The sequence below is a fragment of the Plasmodium knowlesi genome, assembly GCF_000006355.2.
Source record: "Plasmodium knowlesi strain H genome assembly, chromosome: 9".
Lineage (NCBI taxonomy): Eukaryota > Apicomplexa > Aconoidasida > Haemosporida > Plasmodiidae > Plasmodium > Plasmodium knowlesi.
The window spans coordinates 2,080,991-2,103,086 of NC_011910.2; the positions used below are offsets into that span (position 1 = coordinate 2,080,991).

The 22,096-nt window shown below is 35.2% G+C and overlaps 3 protein-coding genes across 3 annotated transcripts; 1 reads left to right on the top strand and 2 right to left on the bottom strand.

Annotated features, from left to right (window-relative positions):
• On the bottom strand, positions 1 to 4,224 carry PKNH_0945900 (serine/threonine protein kinase, putative; the record flags this gene model as incomplete). Its single annotated transcript, XM_002259443.1, has 1 exon — positions 1 to 4,224. One exon carries the CDS (start codon positions 4,222 to 4,224, stop codon positions 1 to 3), a length of 4,224 nt encoding a protein of 1,407 aa, XP_002259479.1.
• A 1,930-nt stretch (positions 4,225 to 6,154) lies between these two features.
• PKNH_0946000 (Plasmodium exported protein (PHIST), unknown function) lies at positions 6,155 to 7,087 on the bottom strand (the record flags this gene model as incomplete). Its single annotated transcript, XM_002259444.1, has 2 exons — positions 6,155 to 6,883; positions 7,013 to 7,087. 2 exons carry the CDS (start codon positions 7,085 to 7,087, stop codon positions 6,155 to 6,157), a joined length of 804 nt encoding a protein of 267 aa, XP_002259480.1.
• A 5,302-nt stretch (positions 7,088 to 12,389) lies between these two features.
• On the top strand, positions 12,390 to 21,871 carry PKNH_0946100 (conserved Plasmodium protein, unknown function; the record flags this gene model as incomplete). The annotated part of the gene is made up of 2 exons (XM_002259445.2): positions 12,390 to 12,470; positions 12,857 to 21,871. The coding sequence occupies 2 exons, from the start codon at positions 12,390 to 12,392 to the stop codon at positions 21,869 to 21,871; spliced, it is 9,096 nt and encodes a 3,031-aa protein (XP_002259481.2).
• Between the last annotated feature and the right edge of the window lie 225 nt (positions 21,872 to 22,096).

A 22,096-nucleotide genomic window follows, 5' to 3' on the forward strand; every position in this document is an offset into this window, starting at 1 on the left:
TTAAGGTATACGAAAAAAATTAAAAATTGGGTAGGCTAAGGCCTCCTCTATGGAGGGTCTAAATTCATAATCAAAATTTAGCAAATACTGTATGTAATTTAGTGTAACCTCTGAAATTTGTTGGTTAATCTTGGGGTAACTGAGACCCTTTTTCATTTTGTTAACTAACAACTCTTTGGAACATTTTTCAAGATAATTAAATTGAAAGGGTCTTTCGCAGAAAAGCATTTCATACAAAATACATCCTAGTGACCATATGTCAATTTTGTCTGTGATGAGAAGATTCTTCTTATTTCTTAAACATTCAGGTGGTTGGTAGTATAGAGTCCCCCCCCCGTTATAGTACTGGTAAGTATCGGGTAAAATCAGCTTAGCTAGTCCAAAATCAGATATTTTGATTATTCCATCTTTTATTAAGAGATTAGCCGGCTTTAAATCACAATGATGGACCCTCCCTGTGGGTAACGTTTTCATATATAACAAACCAAGTAATATTTGTTTAACCCAACATAACGCTAAAAGTTCATTAATTGGGCCATGATATTTGATGTACTTATCTAAATCTATATCGCATAATTCCATTCCAACTAGTAGGTTCGTTGCAGATCCAAAAACGAAAAAAAATTCTAATTTGACTATAAAAATGTGTCTATGACAGTGGATATGGATGTTTATTTCATTTTCCGCACGCTGAATGATTTTATTTTTAATTTCGTTAGTCATGCTGGGTTTAATTTTGTGAATTTTGGCCGCATACATTTCTAAATTTATGGAGTCGAAAACTTCCCACACTTCTGCAAAGCCTCCTCTTCCGATTAAATTCATCATACGTATATTCATTTTTAATGGATTGTAAAAGGAAAATTCGGAATTCTCCTGAAAATTAAAATGGTCTAGTCGTTTTTCAAGTATGGCCCTTTTTTTATCTAAATTTAGTTTCATACTAAATAGTTCCGTATTTAGAAATTGAATGTTTTTCTTTAAATATTGCTTCAGATTTATGTCAATATCGCTCTTTGTCAATAGGGATAAAAGCGACAAGAAAAATTTCAAAGTATGTTCCGTTGCACGGCAATTGGAAAAATGTGTACCGTCTCTAAATGTGTCTCTACTTGGTGGCAAGATGGATTTATTATGAGTTTTTTTTTTTAGCATAGTTAACCAGGATAATTCTGATTCTTCCTTATTTTCATTTAAAATTAAATTATAATTTTTGACAGATTTGGTAAAGAAACTGTATGGGTATTGCTCAAATACTTTGTAAAATATTTCGTTATTTATTTTTTCTTGTTTTTCATTCGCAAATGTAAAGTTTTTTCTCTCACATGTAGACCTAATGATGTCTCTTTCACATTCACTTTCATACTCACTTGGCATTTCTTCTTCATTGTTTTTATATTTTTCTTTAAATTTTGTGTGTTTTTTATTTTCGCAGCTGCTTGATTTTTTAAATATTGCTTCTTTTGTACTTTTGCACGTGCAGTTCTTTGCAGAATTCTTTTTTATAATGCCACAATTTTCTTCCTTACATGCTTCATTTTTTTTTTCATTGTTAACTGTTCTGCTTGTATTCTGTGTATTTTTGCTTTCCACAATTTGGGAGCAGTTTATCTTTTTATTGTATTGGTTTTTCTTCTCTTGATTATTATCATCACTGTTTGCATTTTTAATATTGCATTTGTAATGGCTCCCCTGATTGCTACAATTATTAGATGATTCGCCTCCATCGTTTTGTTCCTCTTGCTTCGACATGTTACCGTTGTCACACTTGCTAATTGTGTTTTTAGTACTTTCCCTTAGACTTGAACAGATATTTTCTGATGATTTATTTGTATTACCTAATGAGGCACTGTGTTTACTTTGGTCTTTAACATTGGAATTGTCGTGTTCGTCTTTTTTGCTTTTATCTTCTGTCTGGTTTTGTTCTTCTCCTTCAGCGTCCAGTTTACAATTTTCACAAGATGTTCTGATGCTTTTATTTACTTGGTTGTGACTTGACGTAGTTTCGTCGTGTTTTAACGCTTCCTCATCATTACCTTTTTTTTTGTAGTTAAAATTTCTAATGTCATGATAAGCATGTTTGTCCAAGTTTCTTTTATTCAGAATGGTATAAAAATTAATGGGTTCTTTGGAAAAATTTTCCAGTAGTTTTCCATATTCCGTAGTGTCCAAAGTGTTATCATCACTCTGATCAACTTTATAAAAATAACCATACTTTGATTGCTCATGATTTAAGAGTAGTCTATTTACCGATCTTTCTAATTGTTTCTCCTTTAGTATGGATTCTAATATTAGATATTTTAGGGAGTTAATTTTTTCTTCTATTTCATCACACTGTTTTTTGTTCTTTTCTAAATAATTTAGATCGTTTTGAAACAAATTATAAAATTCCTCGTTTTTTAGGTGCTCTTCTTTTTTCTTAAATAATTGCACCAAATTTTTAAAATCTATAGAGGACAGATTGTTATTTTGAAAATAGGTATTAATCATGTTTAAGTAGAACTTCTTGACATTTTCATTTTTCATGTTCTCTACAGATTTTGTGAATAACTGAACTGCGTTCTTTACTAAATCATGCAAATTAACTTTGCTCGTTAATTCTTGGTATAGTCTTTTAATTATTAAACTGTTTTGTATCTTTGACATTAATTCGATAATAATTAAGTGGTTCCTTTGTTTTCTTATTTTTTCTATTCTAAAATTAGGAATAATCATTTTTTTAAATCTTTTTATGAATTCAATTTTGTCCCTAGAGGATTTAAATGTTTTTTTGTTAATAATTTCTTTGAAAACGTTGTTAGGCATTTTCAGCTCTTCCAAATTTTTTTTTAATTTTTTCATAATGTCTAAATTTTTATAACAACTCTTTAAATCAAACAGTATGTAGCACTTGACATTGTTTATGTATACTTCGTATTCGTTCACCAAATTGTAAAAGAAGTGGGAGCTTTTATTGCTGCTACTGTCGTCATTGCGGCTACTTTCGTACTCGTATTCTTCTTCCCTCTCCTTCTCTTCTTCTTCATCTGCGTCTACCCCCGCATCTTCCCCTTGGTCTTCTGCGGTTACCTCTGTATCCTCCACATCCATCGCGCCCTTTGCACACTTCGCATCTTCCACATTATCTTCTAATCCATTCGAACAGACATGCTCGCTGCTCTCCCTATTCGCCCCGATGTTCATACTGTTCGACTTATATTTTTTGTTGTAGTGCGCGCTATTGTTGCTTTCCAAGGTGCAATTCGTGTTGACATCCTTTCGTTTTTTTCGTTCCTTTTTATCTCCTTCTTTTATTTCATTATCAGGAAGGGTAACGGAGGTAGCGGAATCGTTATCATTTTTACTGTTACCTTTACCAGTTAGTTCTATTTCCTGGTTTATTTCTCCGTTTGGTTCTTTGTCTAAGCTGTCGTCTATATGGGTAGATTCAAGTTCACATTTTGATTCTTCACTGCAGTGTTTATCATGATCGATATTTTGTTCGTTTTTCGAATTTACGTATTCATTTGGAACAAAATTGGTGTTTAGCACTTTGGAATTCGATAGTGTGTTTCTTTTCTTAAAATATGATTCAATGTGCTGTGCATTTTGCTTATCGTTATGCTTATCATTTTGCTTTTCGATTTTTTGGTCATTCCTTTTATCACTCTTTCTGGTATTCTTGTCTGCTTTCCTCGACACTTTGATGATATTTTTAAAATGGCCATTCCTCAATTTAATGAAGCAAGGGTTATACAGGGTGTTACTTTTTATATCTGATTTTAGGATAAAATATTTATTGACCTTTTCGTCAAAATTATACACCTTAAATTCGAAGCTTATGCCCGGTATTATCAGTAATTTGTTAAGCGTATCAATAAAAATTAACGGATTTGTTTTTAAGTAGTCTACATAGTTCTCATTTTTATATTTCTCTCTAAATTTAATTTTTTGTTTCAGTAAGTACACAAAGGTGTTTTGCTTAACATTGGAGGTGTTGTAATCATTATTATCGTCATAGGAATACAACAATATGAGTTTCTGAAATGTATCTACATTTTTGTAAATAATTCCATTCACGTAATGCAGTAAATCATTTATTTCCGTTAAATTTGATTTCAGTTCATACTTGAAGATTTGATCAATTTTAGGCATTTCATTTTCCTTAATTAAAATATTTTTCACATTTTTTATTCTTTGCTTTAAAAAATTTCTCGATATATTATCTTCATTCTCGTCTTTCATTTTATTTATTCCGTTCTTGTGTGTTTTTTTTTTTTTTTTTTTTTTTTTTTCTGTCGAAGTGGTAAATGGGAAAATAGTAGCTGATGAAACACCTTTCCCTCACGGAAAAAAAAATGTTAAGGTTAATTATAAAAACACAACTCGTGCTGTCAAAAGTTTTGCTGAAACTTAGCCTTCTGCGCAATTTTACACATTTATGGGATATAAGAAGTGGCTCTTCAGAATTGTTTAAGTTGTAATTCACAAAAAAATGCTATTCAAAGTTGTGAGGTGAAAAGGAATGCGCACATGGACGTATACGCATAATGTAATATATGTATTTTTTTTTTTTTTTCCTCTGTAAATATAAGAATTGTAAGGCTTCCATGCGCGTTTGCTTTGCTTGTAAATTACATTTCCGTTGCAAAGGCTGAACAATATGGTATAAAAAAAAAAAAAAAAAAAAAAAAAAAAAAAAATCATTTTTTCAATCATCTAAAAGAGAGAGAGAAAAAAAAAAAAGTGGCTAAGTTTCTAATCGGCTTATATGTGTACGGGCACAGCTTAAAAGGTTGATATTAAATTGTACACCTGGCATCATACACGGGTGTACATACTGCACAAATGAGAAATAGCAAATATTTCCATTATATCTCCTGTTATATATTTTAAAATCCCATCGTATGATTGATCAATATTGGAAATAAACTTTATTATGCATTTGAGTATCAAAATATATGTGCACATATTAATGTGCATGTTAAAAAATAGAATGTTCTATATTAAATATATACCCTTTAACATTTTTTTTTTTGGAGCATATACTTTTGAAGTTCCTTAAGCGTAATTCCCCCCCCCTTTAGTTAAAGTATGTAGATTTTTTCAAAAGTCCAAACCCCGAATATGCTAGTTGAGCTTATATGATTTTTTTTTTTTTTCCTTAAATTGTTGAAAAGAATGGAAGTTTTTTTTTTTTAAAATACAAAATGTTGCAGTACAGGTTAGCTGAAATTTATATATTTTGGAGAAGCTTTTACAACATGTGCTATTTTCCGAACATTATTTTTTCACTGTGTCTGGATAAATAAGGCAAATGCGATTCACAGTGTTTTAATTTATGACCATGTTTTGAAGGGCATGCGGAAATTGGAATATATCAATCGGTTTAGCCGGAAAAATATTCAGCTGAAAAATAACACAAAATTGTTAAGCCCCTCTGGGTTTTTTAAAATGCGTGTTGGCTTGAGAAAATTTTGGAAATAATACAATTCCACTTTCTTTTTATTTTTAATACGTTGGAAATGAAGAAAACTATATTTTGCGGAGTGTATATAAAAATACTTCGAATTTTTTAAAATGCCAAAATGTACCCCATTCGGTACGCGGATAGAGAAGGAAAAAAAAAAAAAAGAGACAACGACAAAAAAAAAAAATATGCTGGTTACGGTCAAAACAGCACTTTAGTCGCAATCAACATTTGGTACAAAAAGGAGAGGCCACATAAATGTGATATGCTTATTTTCGTATGTGTGTGTGTGTATATATATATTTACTACGACTGGCCATTATAAACATAGGTATTTCTTGCGACACTGAAATGGGACAAAAAAGGCTAATAAATATTTGTACCAAATAATACCCTAAATTGAATTTCATAATTGTTCCATTCTTCTTATTTCTGTATCGCCGGAGAAATTTTTTTTTTTTTTTTTTTTTTTTGCTTTTCCACTTTATAAATTCTAATGCGTCTGCAATAATGAAGCCATTATTTCTCCACTAGGTAGTTAAGTTGCTGCACAAATTAGTGCTGCGCAGGGAACAAAGGTTCAGTTAAATCCTTCATATTTTCTCCGACTGATGACAAGCCACGTTTATATCATTACTCTTTCGATTCCTTAGTGCCTGATCTATTGACTTATGCATCCAATGCGTTTTCTTACTCAATTCCTTTCTATTCTTGAGCCCTCACTTTAAAAAAGGAGGACCATTTTCTTTCAGTTTTATGTATACAGTTCTTCCACAAGTTGAGAAAGGTCTTTAAGGATGAAAGGAAAGGAGCAGTTGCTACTGTATCGGCGTGCATATTAAAACTATAAATTTCATAATAATAATCATCTACTTCTTTAAAATCATTAGATATTTTTTCTTGGCATTCATTCCACAATTTCATTTTTTTTTCCTCTGACATTCCATATTTCGAGGCTAATTCATGCAGTTCTCTCAATAAATTATCCATGGCAATTTGATAATCTGATATTTGAATTTCAATACATTCAACCAGTAGTAACTCGACTTCATCTTTTGGCATGACGAACGCGTGTTTTTTTGATATGGATGCTATATCTATTCTTCCTTCATGATCCATGAGGTCTTCTTCATCGCATTGTTCTCCTTGCTTCGATTTCTCCTCTTGTCCATCTTGTACTTTTCCCAAATCTTCTATTCCTCCTACTTCATCCTCTTTTTCCGATTTTACATTTTCTACATGACCAGAAGTACCATCATGCATATATTCATTCCCTAATTCAAAGCTGCATTCATTATCATGAAGGTAAAAGTTTAGCTCACTTGGATCACCATACACATTTGAATTAGCAGTAAATTGAGACAGCTGTCTTGGGGATGCCCTTACATCTAGTTGTGATGACAGAAATTTCGCATTTTGCTTGATACCCCTATTCTGCAGGAAGGATTATTACCAAATCAGAAAAAAATAAAATAAGTAATTTTAGGGAGTGCAATTTTTTGCAGTAAAAATGTGTTTTTTCTGTTTCTTTAGCATAAAGATAATTTCATTTCATCTTTTTACCAGCAGCACAAAATTCATTATACTGAAGAAACAGAACACAACCCTGGGCGAGCTCAATATTTTAAATTTTTTCATTTCGAAAAAATGAGAACGTCACTTGTGGGAATATAAATGAGGAAATTACTAATTTTCAAAAAAAATTTACAGAAGTAATACCAGCTTGGTATATTTCCAGAGGGAACATTTTATACCATTAAATAGTTTTATAAAAAAACATTCTACTCTTTCGGAATGTTACGTGAAGAAATGTTTCTTCCGAGCATTGAAAATTAGAATGAAAAAAATTCGAATAGTTAGATAAATCACAAAAATAAAAGAACACATAAGAAAAAGGCATACAATGAATAAATATGAACCTACAGAAACTCCTTTTTTAACAAATTATTAGCGAGCAGAATTTGTACTATGTCCTCATAAGGTGAATGTAATTCAGTCGGTTCAGTCGTAAGCTAGCTAGTGGAACCGCAGCAGCTAGCTAATGGAATTGGAACAGATAGCTAATGGAATCGGAACAGATAGCTAATGGAATCGGAACAGATAGCTAATGGAATCGGAACAGATAGCTAATGAATTTCGCAACATCCAGCTAATGAAGTCACAATCTTCGCATAAATATCCAATGATTTTTATATGCGCCCTTATTCTGCATTTATTGCATTTTAACATGTAAGAACAGACAAAATATAAGTAGAATAAACATTACAGATAAGCCTATTTGTATAGCATAAAGTTAACAGAAAAATTGGAAGATATAACAAAATAATAACTTCAGGAAGAGCAAATGAGATTAAGGACAAGTGGATATTTATTTACGGTTTTTTTTTTTAAAGAGATAGTAAAATGCGTATACACCCCAAGCGCAAAGGGTACCACACATAATTTTGCCTGGAAGGTCGAAAAAGGTTGAAAAACAGGAAAAATGGCACATTCATTTGTGCTTAGCTTTATGACTAATAACGATGTCATAGCTGATAAAAATGGAAGAATATTATAAATTCCATCATGCCATAAATTCACATATATGAGCAATTGAACTGATTAATTTTTTCTATGACGTCAGAACTTAAAAAGAAAAAAAATGAGAAGTGGTGTTTATATTCTTTTAATATTTGCTTCTTTCCATTTGGTTATGCCTAAGAGGGGGTGATTTTTTGTACTTTCATATGACACCTCATATGAAAGTGAAATTGTTCAATATTCACCCAATCGAAGAGGTGGAATTTTAAAATGCAACTTCCCTCTTTATCACGTGAAGGATATGCATGTATATACATGTATATAGACGTATATATTCCTTTTGTCTCTTGTTTCGTGTCGTCGGTATGATCGCTATATTGAGCCACGTACAAGCCTATACATACACATGAAAGGGAAGTATAAGTCCTTTTCCTCTATAGTATAAACTTAAGGTCCATTCGTAAAAACCGAAAAACACATTAATGCACAGTTTGTATTCACGCATATATACGTAATGCAGCTGCCATTTTTTGTTATTGTCATCTTTTAAAAATATTTATTATCCCTTTGAAGTATTATATGGACCATTCGGTTGAAACATAAAAATTTTTAATGAATCCTACTAGTTGTATAGCACTTGTTCTGGGGGGGAAAAAAATAAAGTACAACAGAATGACTCGGGAAATGTGCCCAGAAGAGAGAGGAAGAAAAATGGTATGACATATACTTAAAATATGCAGAGAAAATTAAGATATAATGCTGTCATTAAGCTGTATGGCAGAAAAAAAAAAAAAAAAAAAAATTAAAATAAATAAATAATCGTAAAGTAAATTTATATGACTGGAAAAAAAAATTACAGTTAAATGTAACTCTTACAGGTAAAAAAAAATTAAAATAAAATAAGGACAAATTCAGAGTGTATGATTAAGGAAAAAAAAAAATAAACGGCTAAATATAGCACTTACGTTAAAACAAAAATAAAAATAAAATAAGGCCCAATTCAGAGTGTATGATTAAGGGGAAAAAAAAAAAATAAACGGCTAAATATAGCACTTACGTTAAAACAAAAATAAAAATAAAATAAGGACAAATTCAGAGTGTATGATTAAGGAAAAAAAAAAAAAATAGACGGCTAAATATAGCACTTACGTTAAAAAAGAAAATAAAAATTATGCTTAACCCTTACAGTTTAAAAAACAAAATTATGTTTGTACTTAACCGTAAACGAAGAATTGATCTGTATGCGAGGAAACAAACTGCGAATTTGAACACAGAATAAATAGGAAACACCCCCCAAAGAATACAGCGTCAATCTTTTAAAATTCTTATGTTTTAAGTGTAGTAAATGTTTTGTGTGTCTTTTGAAAAAAATTCCTTGAAAAGTGATAATTACTCGGATGAAGAAGGAACCTTTTAAATTAACCCTTTATAAGCTTTTAAACGTATATATATATATATTTTTTAACTCCACAGGGATTGCTTGTATTTGAGTATGTATATATTTATACATAAGACACAAAGCATATTTTGCGCGTAACCTTCTCCACATTATTTCTTCTGTCACTTTACATAAAATATTTAAAAAAAAAAAATTATTCAGCAAAATTGGATATTTATTCATGTAAAAGAAAATATATGCTTACCCGTTTATTTAGGTGAATTTTCGTCGATTTTCGCGGATTTTTCTGACTTTTCTCGCGTTTTCTCGTGCACCAGATTTGTACACTACCTCAAAGGAAACATTAATAATAGGCATAACTTCCTCATATTTTTTACCTTTATTGTGATGATTTTTATTATATTCGAAATATATATTTAAAATAGGAACCAGGTACGGAAGAGCATACCCTTGTAAATTTTTACAATTCGCAGCACCTTCTTGTGCGCACCTCGTATTCAAATCATGTGAGGAAGGTTCATCAGATAGAATTTTCGCTGTATGCTTTTTTTGGACATATTCCCTTCTGCATACATGTACGTGATTTCTTTATATGCATCTATGCAGAAGGGAATACACGGAGATTTAGCTTTCCATGACGGAGTAGCTAGTACTAGGAGCCGTTGCACATAAAGCGCCTTTTTTTTTTTTTTTTTTTTTTTTTTTTTTTTTTTTTTTGTAAATAGCTATTCTGCATAATTTTTTTTTTTTTTTTTTTTTTTTTTTTTTTTAAAAAAGCTTTTTTGCATATTTTTTTTTTTTTTTTTTTTTTTTTTTTCTGTAAATAGCTATTCTGCATAATTTTTTTTTTTTTTTTTTTTTTTTTTTAAAAAGCTTTTTTTCATATTTTTTTTTTTTTTTTTTTTTTTTTTTTTCTGTAAATAGCTATTCTGCATAATTTTTTTTTTTTTTTTTTTTTTTTTTTTTTTTTTATTTCCACTTTGTGAGAGTATGGTTGTTCGTGCAAGGGAGCATAACGGTGTCATCAGAATGTTGAAAATGCCCCCAATTGGCAAAAATGCGGGAAAATCTCCTACAACGAAAAAAGTGTTTGGAAAATTAGTGTGTTTGGAGAATCCTTCTATAGTTAAGGAAACCATTAAAATGTAAAGCAGAAAGAGCTGCATTCAGCAAATCACATATTATTGAAATAGGTGTGTTTTACAAAGGAATATAACTATTTTTGCTAGCGAGTTCTTTTTTTTTATTGGAATATGCGGAAATAAATGAGGATGGTTATATAGCCATGCAATTTTTACTTAATGCCTTGATCGTTTGGCTAGTCTCACATGTGCACAGTTTTGTAAATGCTTAAACGTAAAAACAATTTTTGTTAAAAATTTCGCGTTTTTTTTGCGAAATTAAAATTGAAAAAAGTTAAAAAAATATATTTATTTTTTTTTTTTTAAACATTTATTTGTTGACTTTTATGAAATTTTTTTTTCACAAAAGAGCACAAAAAAATTTTTCTTCTGCGTATAAGCATAACCATGCAAGGTTTTCACTTGTTTGTGTTTATGAAGTATTAAGTATGTATACATGTGTTTTCTGGGTTAAAAATTTCATGTTTTTGTTCGAAAGCAAATTTTTGCTTAAGGCAAACTTCGTGTAATTTTTTCCAAGTCAGTATATGTATACTTACGAAAGTACTGCTTACGGCAAAACATCCCCTTCGTAAAAAATAAATTACCGTCGAGTAAATTTGTTTTCATGTTTTGTACTACATATATCATTCTGAATAACATATATGTTCATCTCATACCTGTATATAACGCACTTTCTCCTCAGAGATCGCACGCATTGCATAACCATACATAATACGCTGCAACGTATTCACTGTTGGTTTATGCTTACAGAGTATGTACTTATTTCCACCAACACAAAATTAACATTTGCACCCTTCTGTTTGTAAACACATCAAAATTACACCTTCACACTAAGGTACGTTTTCTACGTATTATTCATTTGACACGTTTGTCCCTTATATAATATTCACCTATTCATTTGAAAAGGATACTTGTATTACATAACCATACATAATACGCTCTAACGTATTCACTGTTGGTTTATGCTTACAGAGTATGTACTTATTTCCACCAACACAAAATTAACATTTGCACCCTTCTGTTTGTAAACACATCAAAATTACACCTTCACACTAAGGTACATTTTCTACGTATTATTCATTTGACACGTTTGTCCCTTATATAATATTCACCTATTCATTTGAAAAGGATACTTGTATTACATAACCATACATAATACGCTCTAACGTATTCACTGTTGGTTTATGCTTACAGAGTATGTACTTATTTCCACCAACACAAAATTAACATTTGCACCCTTCTGTTTGTAAACACATCAAAATTTACACCTTCACACTAAGGTACATTTTCTACGTATTATTCATTTGACACGTTTGTCCCTTATATAATATTCACCTATTCATTTGAAAAGGATACTTGTATTACATAACCATACATAATACGCTCTAACGTATTCACTGTTGGTTTATGCTTACAGAGTATGTACTTATTTCCACCAACACAAAATTAACATTTGCACCCTTCTGTTTGTAAATACATCAAAATTACACCTTCACACTAAGGTACATTTTCTACGTATTATTCATTTGACACGTTTGTCCCTTATATAATATTCACCTATTCATTTGAAAAGGATACTTGTATCTACTTTCCCCTTTTCTATTTGTATTTTTTCTCCTCCTTTTCAATAGCATATTCCCCATTTTTTTACTAGTATTTTTCCATTCACTGTTACAGTAGGACTTTGCACTTTTATTTTTCGCTTTTACATCTGCCCTCTTAGCACTTGTTAATTGCGAGAGAAGACATTTATATTTATGCCATATTTGTATTTATTTCTTACGTGTATTTTCACATCTACACATATATAGAAGCCACTTATTTTTAAGAGGTATTCTTCTTTGCTTAATATCCATATATTCTACTACGCGTAACCATGGGTGTTAATTTTAAAGTAAAGAACAAAAGGACCTACCTATGTAGGAGAGAAAGAAGAAAAAAAAATAAGCACAAGAAGGTAAGTAATGCTTATCATATTTCTAGGCATATGTATAGAAATACTTATGTTTGCATTTCATCTTTCATGCATGAAGTTTAAATTTTACGAGTTCAAGTGTTTGCCTCCGGGAAATGTTTTCTGGTAGACCACTAAATATCTTCCATGTGGCAATCACTTGAACTCGTAAAGTTAGATTCATCGTTTCTGCGCTGCATAAATTGGCACACAGAATTACGTGCGAAGAACAGTGTGTGGTTTTCTCACCACGAACGTTGTGTGTTAGTAATTATTTGTGTAAATGCTGTATAATTTGCATATTATGTATTTTTTTTTCTTCATTTCTTTTTTAACTTTTGCAAGATGGGGAAAATAAATATATGCTTTTCTCTTTCCTTAATTCGCAGAAAACCCAAAGTTCTATGAAGAAGCAGGAGAATTATGAGAAAATTGATATTGTTCAAGAAATCACCCCAGAAATCGCTATAGAGAATAATTGTGAGTGTGTAAGAACAGCTGTAGAGAGAGCTGTCACAGTAGATGATGCACAAGATGACCAAGTGGACGCAGATCCACAATGTGCAAGTGAAACATGTTATGTTCAGATGAATTGCTGTTCAGAGGATTTGCCTATAAGTGAGTCGGTTGCTGTTGAAAATGATCGAGAGAATGTCCTCAGTGTTGTTGAGCTACCTGTTGTTACAGATTATTCCTTTACCTTAGTGGTTGAGAATTCAGAAGAAGAGTGTGAAAGTGCGGTAGCTACGTATTTGAATAGTCCTCGAGCTAGGGAAGAAAGCGAAGTCAAGGGCGAAAAGGACTTTTTGGATGACTCCGTCAAGGGATCTATTGAACAGGGCTTGAAAGTGTTGCCCAATGCAGGAACGGAGGATTTTTTGCAAATGGTAAAATGCATGAGAAATAGAGTTGAGGGGAAATTTATGCATTTCAAGAGTATGTTCTATGAGGGTTGGATAGGAAATGCAGGAAGCGCATTAGATTCATTCAAGTTCATTGCAGATGACAAAAAGGAATGTATACAGGATCTGATGAGTTTTCTGGAACACATTTTGGACCACATTAGTCAACAGTTGAAACCTGCTTCGCCTGCTTCAGGGGATTGCCTTGAGTTGCTGCCGAAAGACGCCACTGAATGCACGGTGTATAGTAAAAAACTGTTGGCCAGGGATGTGGATGAGTACGATTTGAGCGGCCTGAAGATACTATTCAAGGAGTTTGCAGTATCCACAAAGGAAAAATTTGACTTGCTGTTTAAGGATACTGCGGATTATGATTTGAGCGGTGTTGAGGGTCTCTTCAAAGAGTATGTGGAAGCCACAAAGGATGTGGCGAGTGTATTGCCGAAGAATTATGCAGAGTGTGATTTGGAAGGTGTTAGAGCACTTTTCAGACAGGCTGCAGAATCCTCAGAGGAAGTGAGGAATGTGTTGTCGAAGGATTATGCAGAGTGTGATTTGGAAGGTGTTAGAGAACTTTTCAGACAGGCTGCAAAATCCTCAGAGGAAGTGAGGAATGTGTTGTCGAAGGATTATGCAGAGTGTGATTTGGAAGGTGTTAGAGCACTTTTCAGACAGGCTGCAAAATCCTCAGAGGAAGTGAGGAATGTGTTGTCGAAGGATTATGCAGAGTGTGATTTGGAAGGTGTTAGAGCACTTTTCAGACAGGCTGCAAAATCCTCAGAGGAAGTGAGGAATGTGTTGTCGAAGGATTATGCAGAGTGTGATTTGGAAGGTGTTAGAGCACTTTTCAGACAGGCTGCTGAGTCTTCCATTGAGAATGGTGAAGAGGTATTGGAGGTTGTAAATAATGAACACAATAGTGTTCATTATTTATGCCATTCAAAGGGATTTTCTAGTTATTTCTGGAAAGCACGTTACTGCGCAGTGAGAAACATCTGCCAAACGTCGTTTTATGGTGCTTTTCAGTATACTCATGGTCAAAAGTACGACATGCACAGGTCGTTTTGTAATGTAAAAATGGAATATAATTTTAATAGAGGAGTTGTTAAAAGGACGAAGGCTGTATACAGAATTACAGTGAGGAGGGGCAAGGAGAAAATAACGAAGAGAGAAAGTGCAGAGGTAATTAAGGGGCCATATTTTCCCAGGCAAAGGAGCATGGTGATAGAGGACTGTGGTGCTGATTGTGGAATCGTGAGTAAGATCCAAAGTGAAAGCGGAAATGGAAGTGGAAACGGAAATGGATGCGGAAGCGGAAACATACGTGGAAGTGACTACGTGCAGGGAAGCGGAAACTTTTGTGGAAGCAGAAGTGCACGTGGAAGCGGATATGTGTGCCGAGGCAGAAGCAGAAATGGAAGTGGAAACGGATGTGGAAGTGGAAGCGGAGGTGGAAACGACCGAGGAAACAATAACAGCGGAGATGGTTCTTCGGATGGTGAAAATTCCTCTTCGGATGATCAGGGTCATGCAGATGATGAGAAATCATCAAGTGAAGATGACCAGTCAGATGAAGAAAAGGAAAAAAGGAAAAAGAAGGGTGCTCAGAAGAATTCTCAAAGGAGAGAAGGGAAAACGGTAAGCGGAGGTCGCTCTGACCGTATGCTGCCGTGGAGCTCTTGCTCAAAAGCTGGTGAGGAAAGCTTAAAAAGAGAAGATGTTACAAGTAACTGTGCCTACATGTTACCCATGGGGAATAGTCGAAGGGATGAGGATGACTTAAAAAGAGAGGACGATACGGGTAACAGTGTGTATATGATGCCATGGGAAAGATGTGCCGAGAAGAATGATCATGTTTTGCCGTCCAAAGATGAAAAGCCCTATGTGCGCAACAGTTTTAAAGGGAATAGGTGGGACAGGAGTGTAAAGCGGGAAGAAGAGAGTTTAAAAAGGGAGGACGACTTTAAAAGGGAAGACTGCATGGATTTCACCGCCGATGTTGCACCGTCGTTTGGGGGTGTTAAGAGTGAGCGTAGTGGTTTAGGGGGGGACCACGAGAAAAGTAGCTCATTGTTGATACGATCCCGTAGGATGCAACAGAATAATGGTATTGGTGAATCGAATGGGGAAAATGTGAGTGGAAGTTTGTTTGACAATGTTGATTTAGGCGATTTTGCAGTTGCAGCTGCACAGGATGTCGGAAATCAGCTTGGTCAGAGAGGTAGAGGATCTAATGATGTACTGCCTGGTAACAGTGAAAGCGGAAGCAGTGATGGTGGGAATTCCGAGGTAAGCACTCATATTGATGAGGAGAGTAATGACAGTGAAAGGATTCCGGAACCAGATAACAGTCAAAGTGATAGTGGCACCGAATATTCATATGATAGCGGAAACGGAGAGAAAACTATAACCACTGATGAAAGTGATTTAGAGAAAGAGACTGTGCATTTGAAGAAAGTGTTGGTAGGGGATTATAGAGAAAGAAGTGCATATGTTATGAACCGAATGCGTGACACAGTTGAATATATGCTCCCAAAAGTAGATGAGATGCCTGAGGACAGAAAGCTTAACAAGATTAGAAACATGTATAACCATCGTCCAAGTGTAGCAGGCAGAACAAAATACAGAAAGTATGCTGACAAAGAAGGGGGCAAGAATTGGAAAGAAATTTCACGTGTTCTAAAATATGCAGAAGGTATTGTATCCGATTTTATTTCATGCTTCAAGGAAAAAAGCAAATTCAGTCCCGAGTACTCGACGAAATATTATTATGGAAAGAGGATTCAAAGTTTATATCCAAAATATCGTTTCTCTGAGTGTAAGAAGATTTTTACCTATTTCGAGAGGATGACAACGAATCCCATAATTGAAAAAAGTAGAGACGAATATCTAGAAAAAATGTTAGGAGGGATGACGGAGGAGGAGAGCGATCATTCATATATTGATATTATAAAGGCGTGCAGGAGAATTGTTCTAGACATCATGAAGAGTATACAGAAAAATATAAGAGTTATAGGATCTGCTGATATGAAAAATAAAGTTAGAGAATATAGAGAACGTTACCGAAACAGCACTGAGGAGGCAGATGGTATATATGCTGAAGATCATCCGTACATTATAGCTTTGAAAAAAATCGATGATTCTTTCAGCGATCTTAGAGATAAAATTTCGAGAGTGCATCCAGTTGTGAATTTTTTCGATTATAAAATGGACAGAATTATTAGAACCTACGCATCTCAGTTGTGTTACAGTTACAGATTTGTGCATTATTGGCTTCATATTTTAACTAGATTATTTACTGATGTAGTTCAAGTATGGAATTTGCCAGGAGAATTAACTTGCCAGATGTTTGAAACTTGTGAAGAAAAGAGAAAAGTGGTAGTGGTGCGAAGAATGTTAGTACAAATAATGAAGAAATTTAAGCAATCTGTTGAAGACGGGAGCTACAAGCCACATAGGTACGAAAAGATGGAGACAGTTCATGACGCATACCACATTTATAGGTACACCAAAATATTTTATGATCGGTTATGTGAAGGGTTTAGAACATTTTCAGGGGATGAGATTCATGTGGTACAGGACGTATATAATGAAATTTGCACACGGATATATAACGTAGAGCCTTCAAGTTGCATTGTGTATAGTACAAACCGCATTATTCGACGCATTGGATCGACGAGTCCATTAGAGTGGCCAACTACTAATGAGGCCGTAGATCTGTTTCTTGCGGGCGAAGAGGAGAACAACTACACTGCAGAAAATGGAAGTGCAGGAAGGAACATCACAACGGGTGCAGATGCAGGAAGGGACACTCCAGCAGATGAAGAAGAGGAAAGGGACAGCTCAGCAGATGAGGAAGCGCAAAGCAATGCTGTGAATGGAAGTAGTTACGATGGACATACAAGTGACTCTTCATACCATTACTATGGGAATAGACCAGATACGATAGAAGATTCAACGTACTACAATGGCATGTCATATGGATCCACGGAAATTGAGGACAGGAATAATCATGTGGCTATTCCTTGCTTAATGGATATTCCGAGGCAAATAGGCACTGAAGCGCTACGTGCCCCAGCAGAAAATTTATCGCACGAGAGATCCAGAATTGTTGGGGTAGTGGAAATTATAAGTGATGAAAATGGTAATCTTGTAGAAGTGCCATTAGAGAATGTCCAGGATAATTTGGAGATCATCACTCACTTACCTCTTGAGGCTGCTTCAAGTAACATGGAATTTTTAGACATCGAACTGGTGGAGACTGTTGAGAATAACTCGGCAATTTCGGCTCAAGAACCAGTTGTACCTACTCAAAATGAATTAATTTTTTCGCCGCAAGTATCGGCCGCATCTACTCAAGATGGATTCATTTTTTCGCCACGAGAACCAGTGGCATCTACTCAAAATGGATTCATTTTTCCAACCCAAGAATCGGTTGGACCTACTCAAAATGGACTCATTTTTTCGCCACGAGAACCAGTGGCATCTACTCAAAATGGATTCATTTTTTCGCCACGAGAACCAGTGGCATCTACTCAAAATGGATTCATTTTTCCAACCCAAGAATCGGTTGGACCTACTCAAAATGGACTCATTTTTTCGCCACGAGAACCAGTGGCATCTACTCAAAATGGATTCATTTTTCCGACCCAAGAATCGGTTGGACCTACTCAAAATGGACTCATTTTTTCGCCACGAGAACCAGTGGCATCTACTCAAAATGGATTCATTTTTCCGACCCAAGAATCGGTTGGACCTACTCAAAATGGACTCATTTTTTCGCACCAAGAATCAGTGCCATCTGTTCAAACTCGGGGGGGTTCTGTGCAGGGTACTGTGGGTGCTGTTCATAACAGTTCCAACTTTTTGTCACGAGAACCAGTGGCATCTACTCAAAATGGATTCATTTTTCCGACCCAAGAATCGGTTGGACCTACTCAAAATAGCTTCGCATTTTCGCACCAAGAATCAGTTCCATCTGTTCAAACTCGGAGGGGTTTTGTGCAGGGTACTGTGGGTGCTGTTCATAACAGTTCCAACTTTTGGTCACAAGAACCAGTGGTGTCTGTGCAGAATCATGGGGGTGTTTCTGTACAGGAACTAAATTGGACTTCACAAAATAGTGGAACTTATATGCAACCAAAAAACAATGAAAGTGCTAGAAGCGAAAATAATCATTTATATGATGAAGCAGCCGGAAGCACAACAAGTGGGTTAAGTCTCTTCGCCCTCGCCCAAGCATCAAGGGAAGATAACAATTCCTGTAGAAATATGGAAATCTCACTGAGAAAATCTGACGATAATGAAACAGTTTATGAAAAAAGGGACAATAAGAGACAAAGAAGTCGTTCCAACGTTAGCTATGTTATGGAAACTGGGTATAACAACTACAATCAGAATAATGAAGAGTTGCCAAGACCAATGGCAAATTATCCCAGTAATTATGACATTGACAGTGAGCATTTACCAGATTTTTCACAGAGCACAAGGAGTGCGTATATGCTGGATTCAAGAGAAAATAACAGCAGTGAAAATATGTTCAAGAGCGAGTCATCACAGAATCAAAATATGTATAACACCCATATGAACACATGGGAAAAACCTAAAAGTGAAGACGCATTTTTCAAAGGCGAGGTGCACGAAGAGGGCAACAAAATTTTTTTCCATTCTCCGAATCCTATAAAGGAGGACAACCCTGGAATGTTTAGCAATGACAACTTGTCACAACCACCTTATTCTAGCCAAGACAATTTTAGCACTGGCATCTTCAGCAATGACAACTTGTCACAACCACCTTATTCTAACCAAGGCAATTTTAGCACTGGCATCTTCAGCAATGACAACTTGTCACAACCACCTTATTCTAGCCAAGACAATTTTAACACTGGCATCTTCAGCAATGACAACTTGTCACAACCACCTTATTCTAGCCAAGACAATTTTAACACTGGCATCTTCAGCAATGACAACTTGTCACAACCACCTTATTCTAACCAAGGCAATTTTAGCACTGGCATCTTCAGCAATGACAACTTGTCACTACCACCTTATTCTAACCAAGGCAATTTTAGCACTGGCATCTTCAGCAATGACAACTTGTTCAATTACCAAGACCCGAAGGTTGGTCTCCAGAGCACTATGGACAATTTGTCACAACCACCTTTTTCTAGTCAAAGCTATAATAACACCAGCAGCATGGATTATGCATCACACCACTCAAACTTTAACCAAGATAACCTTAACAATGGCAATTTGTTTTATAACATAGACCAAGAACGAGGTCTCACGAGGAACATGAACAATTTGCCATTACCAACAGGATTTATCCAGGGCAAAGACCACATCGATGATGCATCACATCCTTCAGAATTAAACCAGAGTGTAATTCAACACTGTGACTTTTTCATGGACGATACGTTTAAATACAGAAGCCAAGAAAATCACCACCAAAGCAACATAAGTATCTGTTCATCCCCAAGAGGAATGTCCCCTAGGACTAGCAGGAACAGCCCCAAACAAGAAAATAGAAACGAGAGCAACATAAACAACTGGCCACTGTCAAGAGGGTTTGTCCATTTCACCAACGGAACCCATACCACAAACAACAACAGCAGTGCCAGCATGTTGAATAATATGTACACAAAAAATCTGAATGAGAGACATGACACCACTGAGCCCCTATTTATGGACGATGAAGCAGAGGACGTATCAGAGGAAGAAGAGGAAGCTCTATTCGAAAGAGAGCTTGTCGAAGAACAAAAGGCAATAGCAGCTATATTGTCCAGAAAGGCCGTGGCAGCATTTGCGGAAAGGAAAGAAAGAAAAGCACGGGCAGCTCTATTGGCCAAAGAAGCTGTTGCAACCACTAAGGCAAGGAAAGAAAGAAAGGCACAGGCAGCTCTATTGGCCAAGGAGGCTGTTGCAACCACTAAGGCAAGGAAAGAAAGAAAAGCACAGGCAGCTCTATTGGCCAAGGAGGCTGTTGCTACCACTAAGGCAAGGAAAGAAAGAAAGGCACAGGCAGCTCTATTGGCCAAAGAAGCTGTTGCAACCACTAAGGCAAGGAAAGAAAGAAAAGCACGGGCAGCTCTATTGGCCAAAGAAGCTGTTGCAACCACTAAGGCAAGGAAAGAAAGAAAGGCACAGGCAGCTCTATTGGCCAAGGAGGCTGTTGCAACCACTAAGGCAAGGAAAGAAAGAAAAGCACAGGCAGCTCTATTGGCCAAAGAAGCTGTTGCAACCACTAAGGCAAGGAAAGAAAGAAAAGCACGGGCAGCTCTATTGGCCAAAGAAGCTGTTGCAACCACTAAGGCAAGGAAAGAAAGAAAGGCACAGGCAGCTCTATTGGCCAAAGAAGCTGTTGCAACCACTAAGGCAAGGAAAGAAAGAAAAGCACAGGCAGCTCTATTGGCCAAGGAGGCTGTTGCTACCACTAAGGCAAGGAAAGAAAGAAAAGCACAGGCAGCTCTATTGGCCAAGGAGGCTGTTGCTACCACTAAGGCAAGGAAAGAAAGAAAAGCACAGGCAGCTCTATTGGCCAAAGAAGCTGTTGCGACCACTAAGGCAAGGAAAGAAAGAAAAGCACAGGCAGCTTTATTGGCAAGAGAAGCCGTGGCGTCCAAAGAGGCTATGGCAGCAAAGGCGACTGCATTGGCAAATATCAAGGAAGAAATGGTAGTAGGCTCCAAGAAGAGAAAAAAAAGAGGCATGCGAGAACAAGCAGAAAGAACACAAGAAAAAGATAGCAGCGTTACGGAAAAAATACCTTCACCTACTAGGAGGACCAGAAGAAAATTGGTGCATGGGCCAACTGTTGAGAACAAAGCCAAGGTGGAGGATGTTGCCGTAGTTGAAGAAGTAGCCAAAGTCGAGGAGGTAGCTGAACCGGCTGAGGAATTAGCCCAAGTCGAGGAAGAACCAAAGGTCATAGTAGAAATCAAATGCTATGTCGAGAGAACAAAATCTGATATGAAAAAAAATGTGAATGCAACTGCCGCAAAAAAATTATCCAAGAAAAGGGTTCATAGCAAAATGACCAGTACGCCAGAGGGCAGTATCGATTGGGTCGTATTCAAGAAAAGGCGAACAGGTGAAGGAGACGAAATAGAACTTTCAGAGAACACAAATGGAGTTAAAAGTGAAACGGAGGAAGTCGTGGAAACTAAGGAAAGTAAGGAAAATGAAGAAAATAAGAACAGTAACAAAAATAAGGAAACTAAAGAAAAGAATACGGCATTAGACACCAATATTCTAACAAACCGTGAAGGAGCTGATTGTCCGAAAAAAGAAATAACACCAACGGATGAAACTCATGGAAAAAAAGAAGATGTGAAGAATAAAAAGTTAACTTGTCTCAAACGTGCAACTAGGAATTCGACCATAAGAAGACATGTGGGACATTTTAATTTAAGCATAAATAGAAAGCTAATAAAGAAAAAGAACGTACAAAATAAAAAGACAGATATCAAAAAGAGAATTACAAAAAATGCAACTAAACAGTAAAAGAGTATACACTATAGGAAAAAATGCCAAGTTACATCCGTTGTTGCAGACAAAAACAAAGCCTCTTCAACTAAGAACATCGAGAATTTTGGACATTAAACGAAAACATTTAACGCACTCATATTTTAAGAAGGATATGGCTAACAAAAAATACACTGTTACGAGCCTTTAGTGCAATTGTAAATCGAACAGAAATAACATATATTGTACAGCTAAATATCGAAT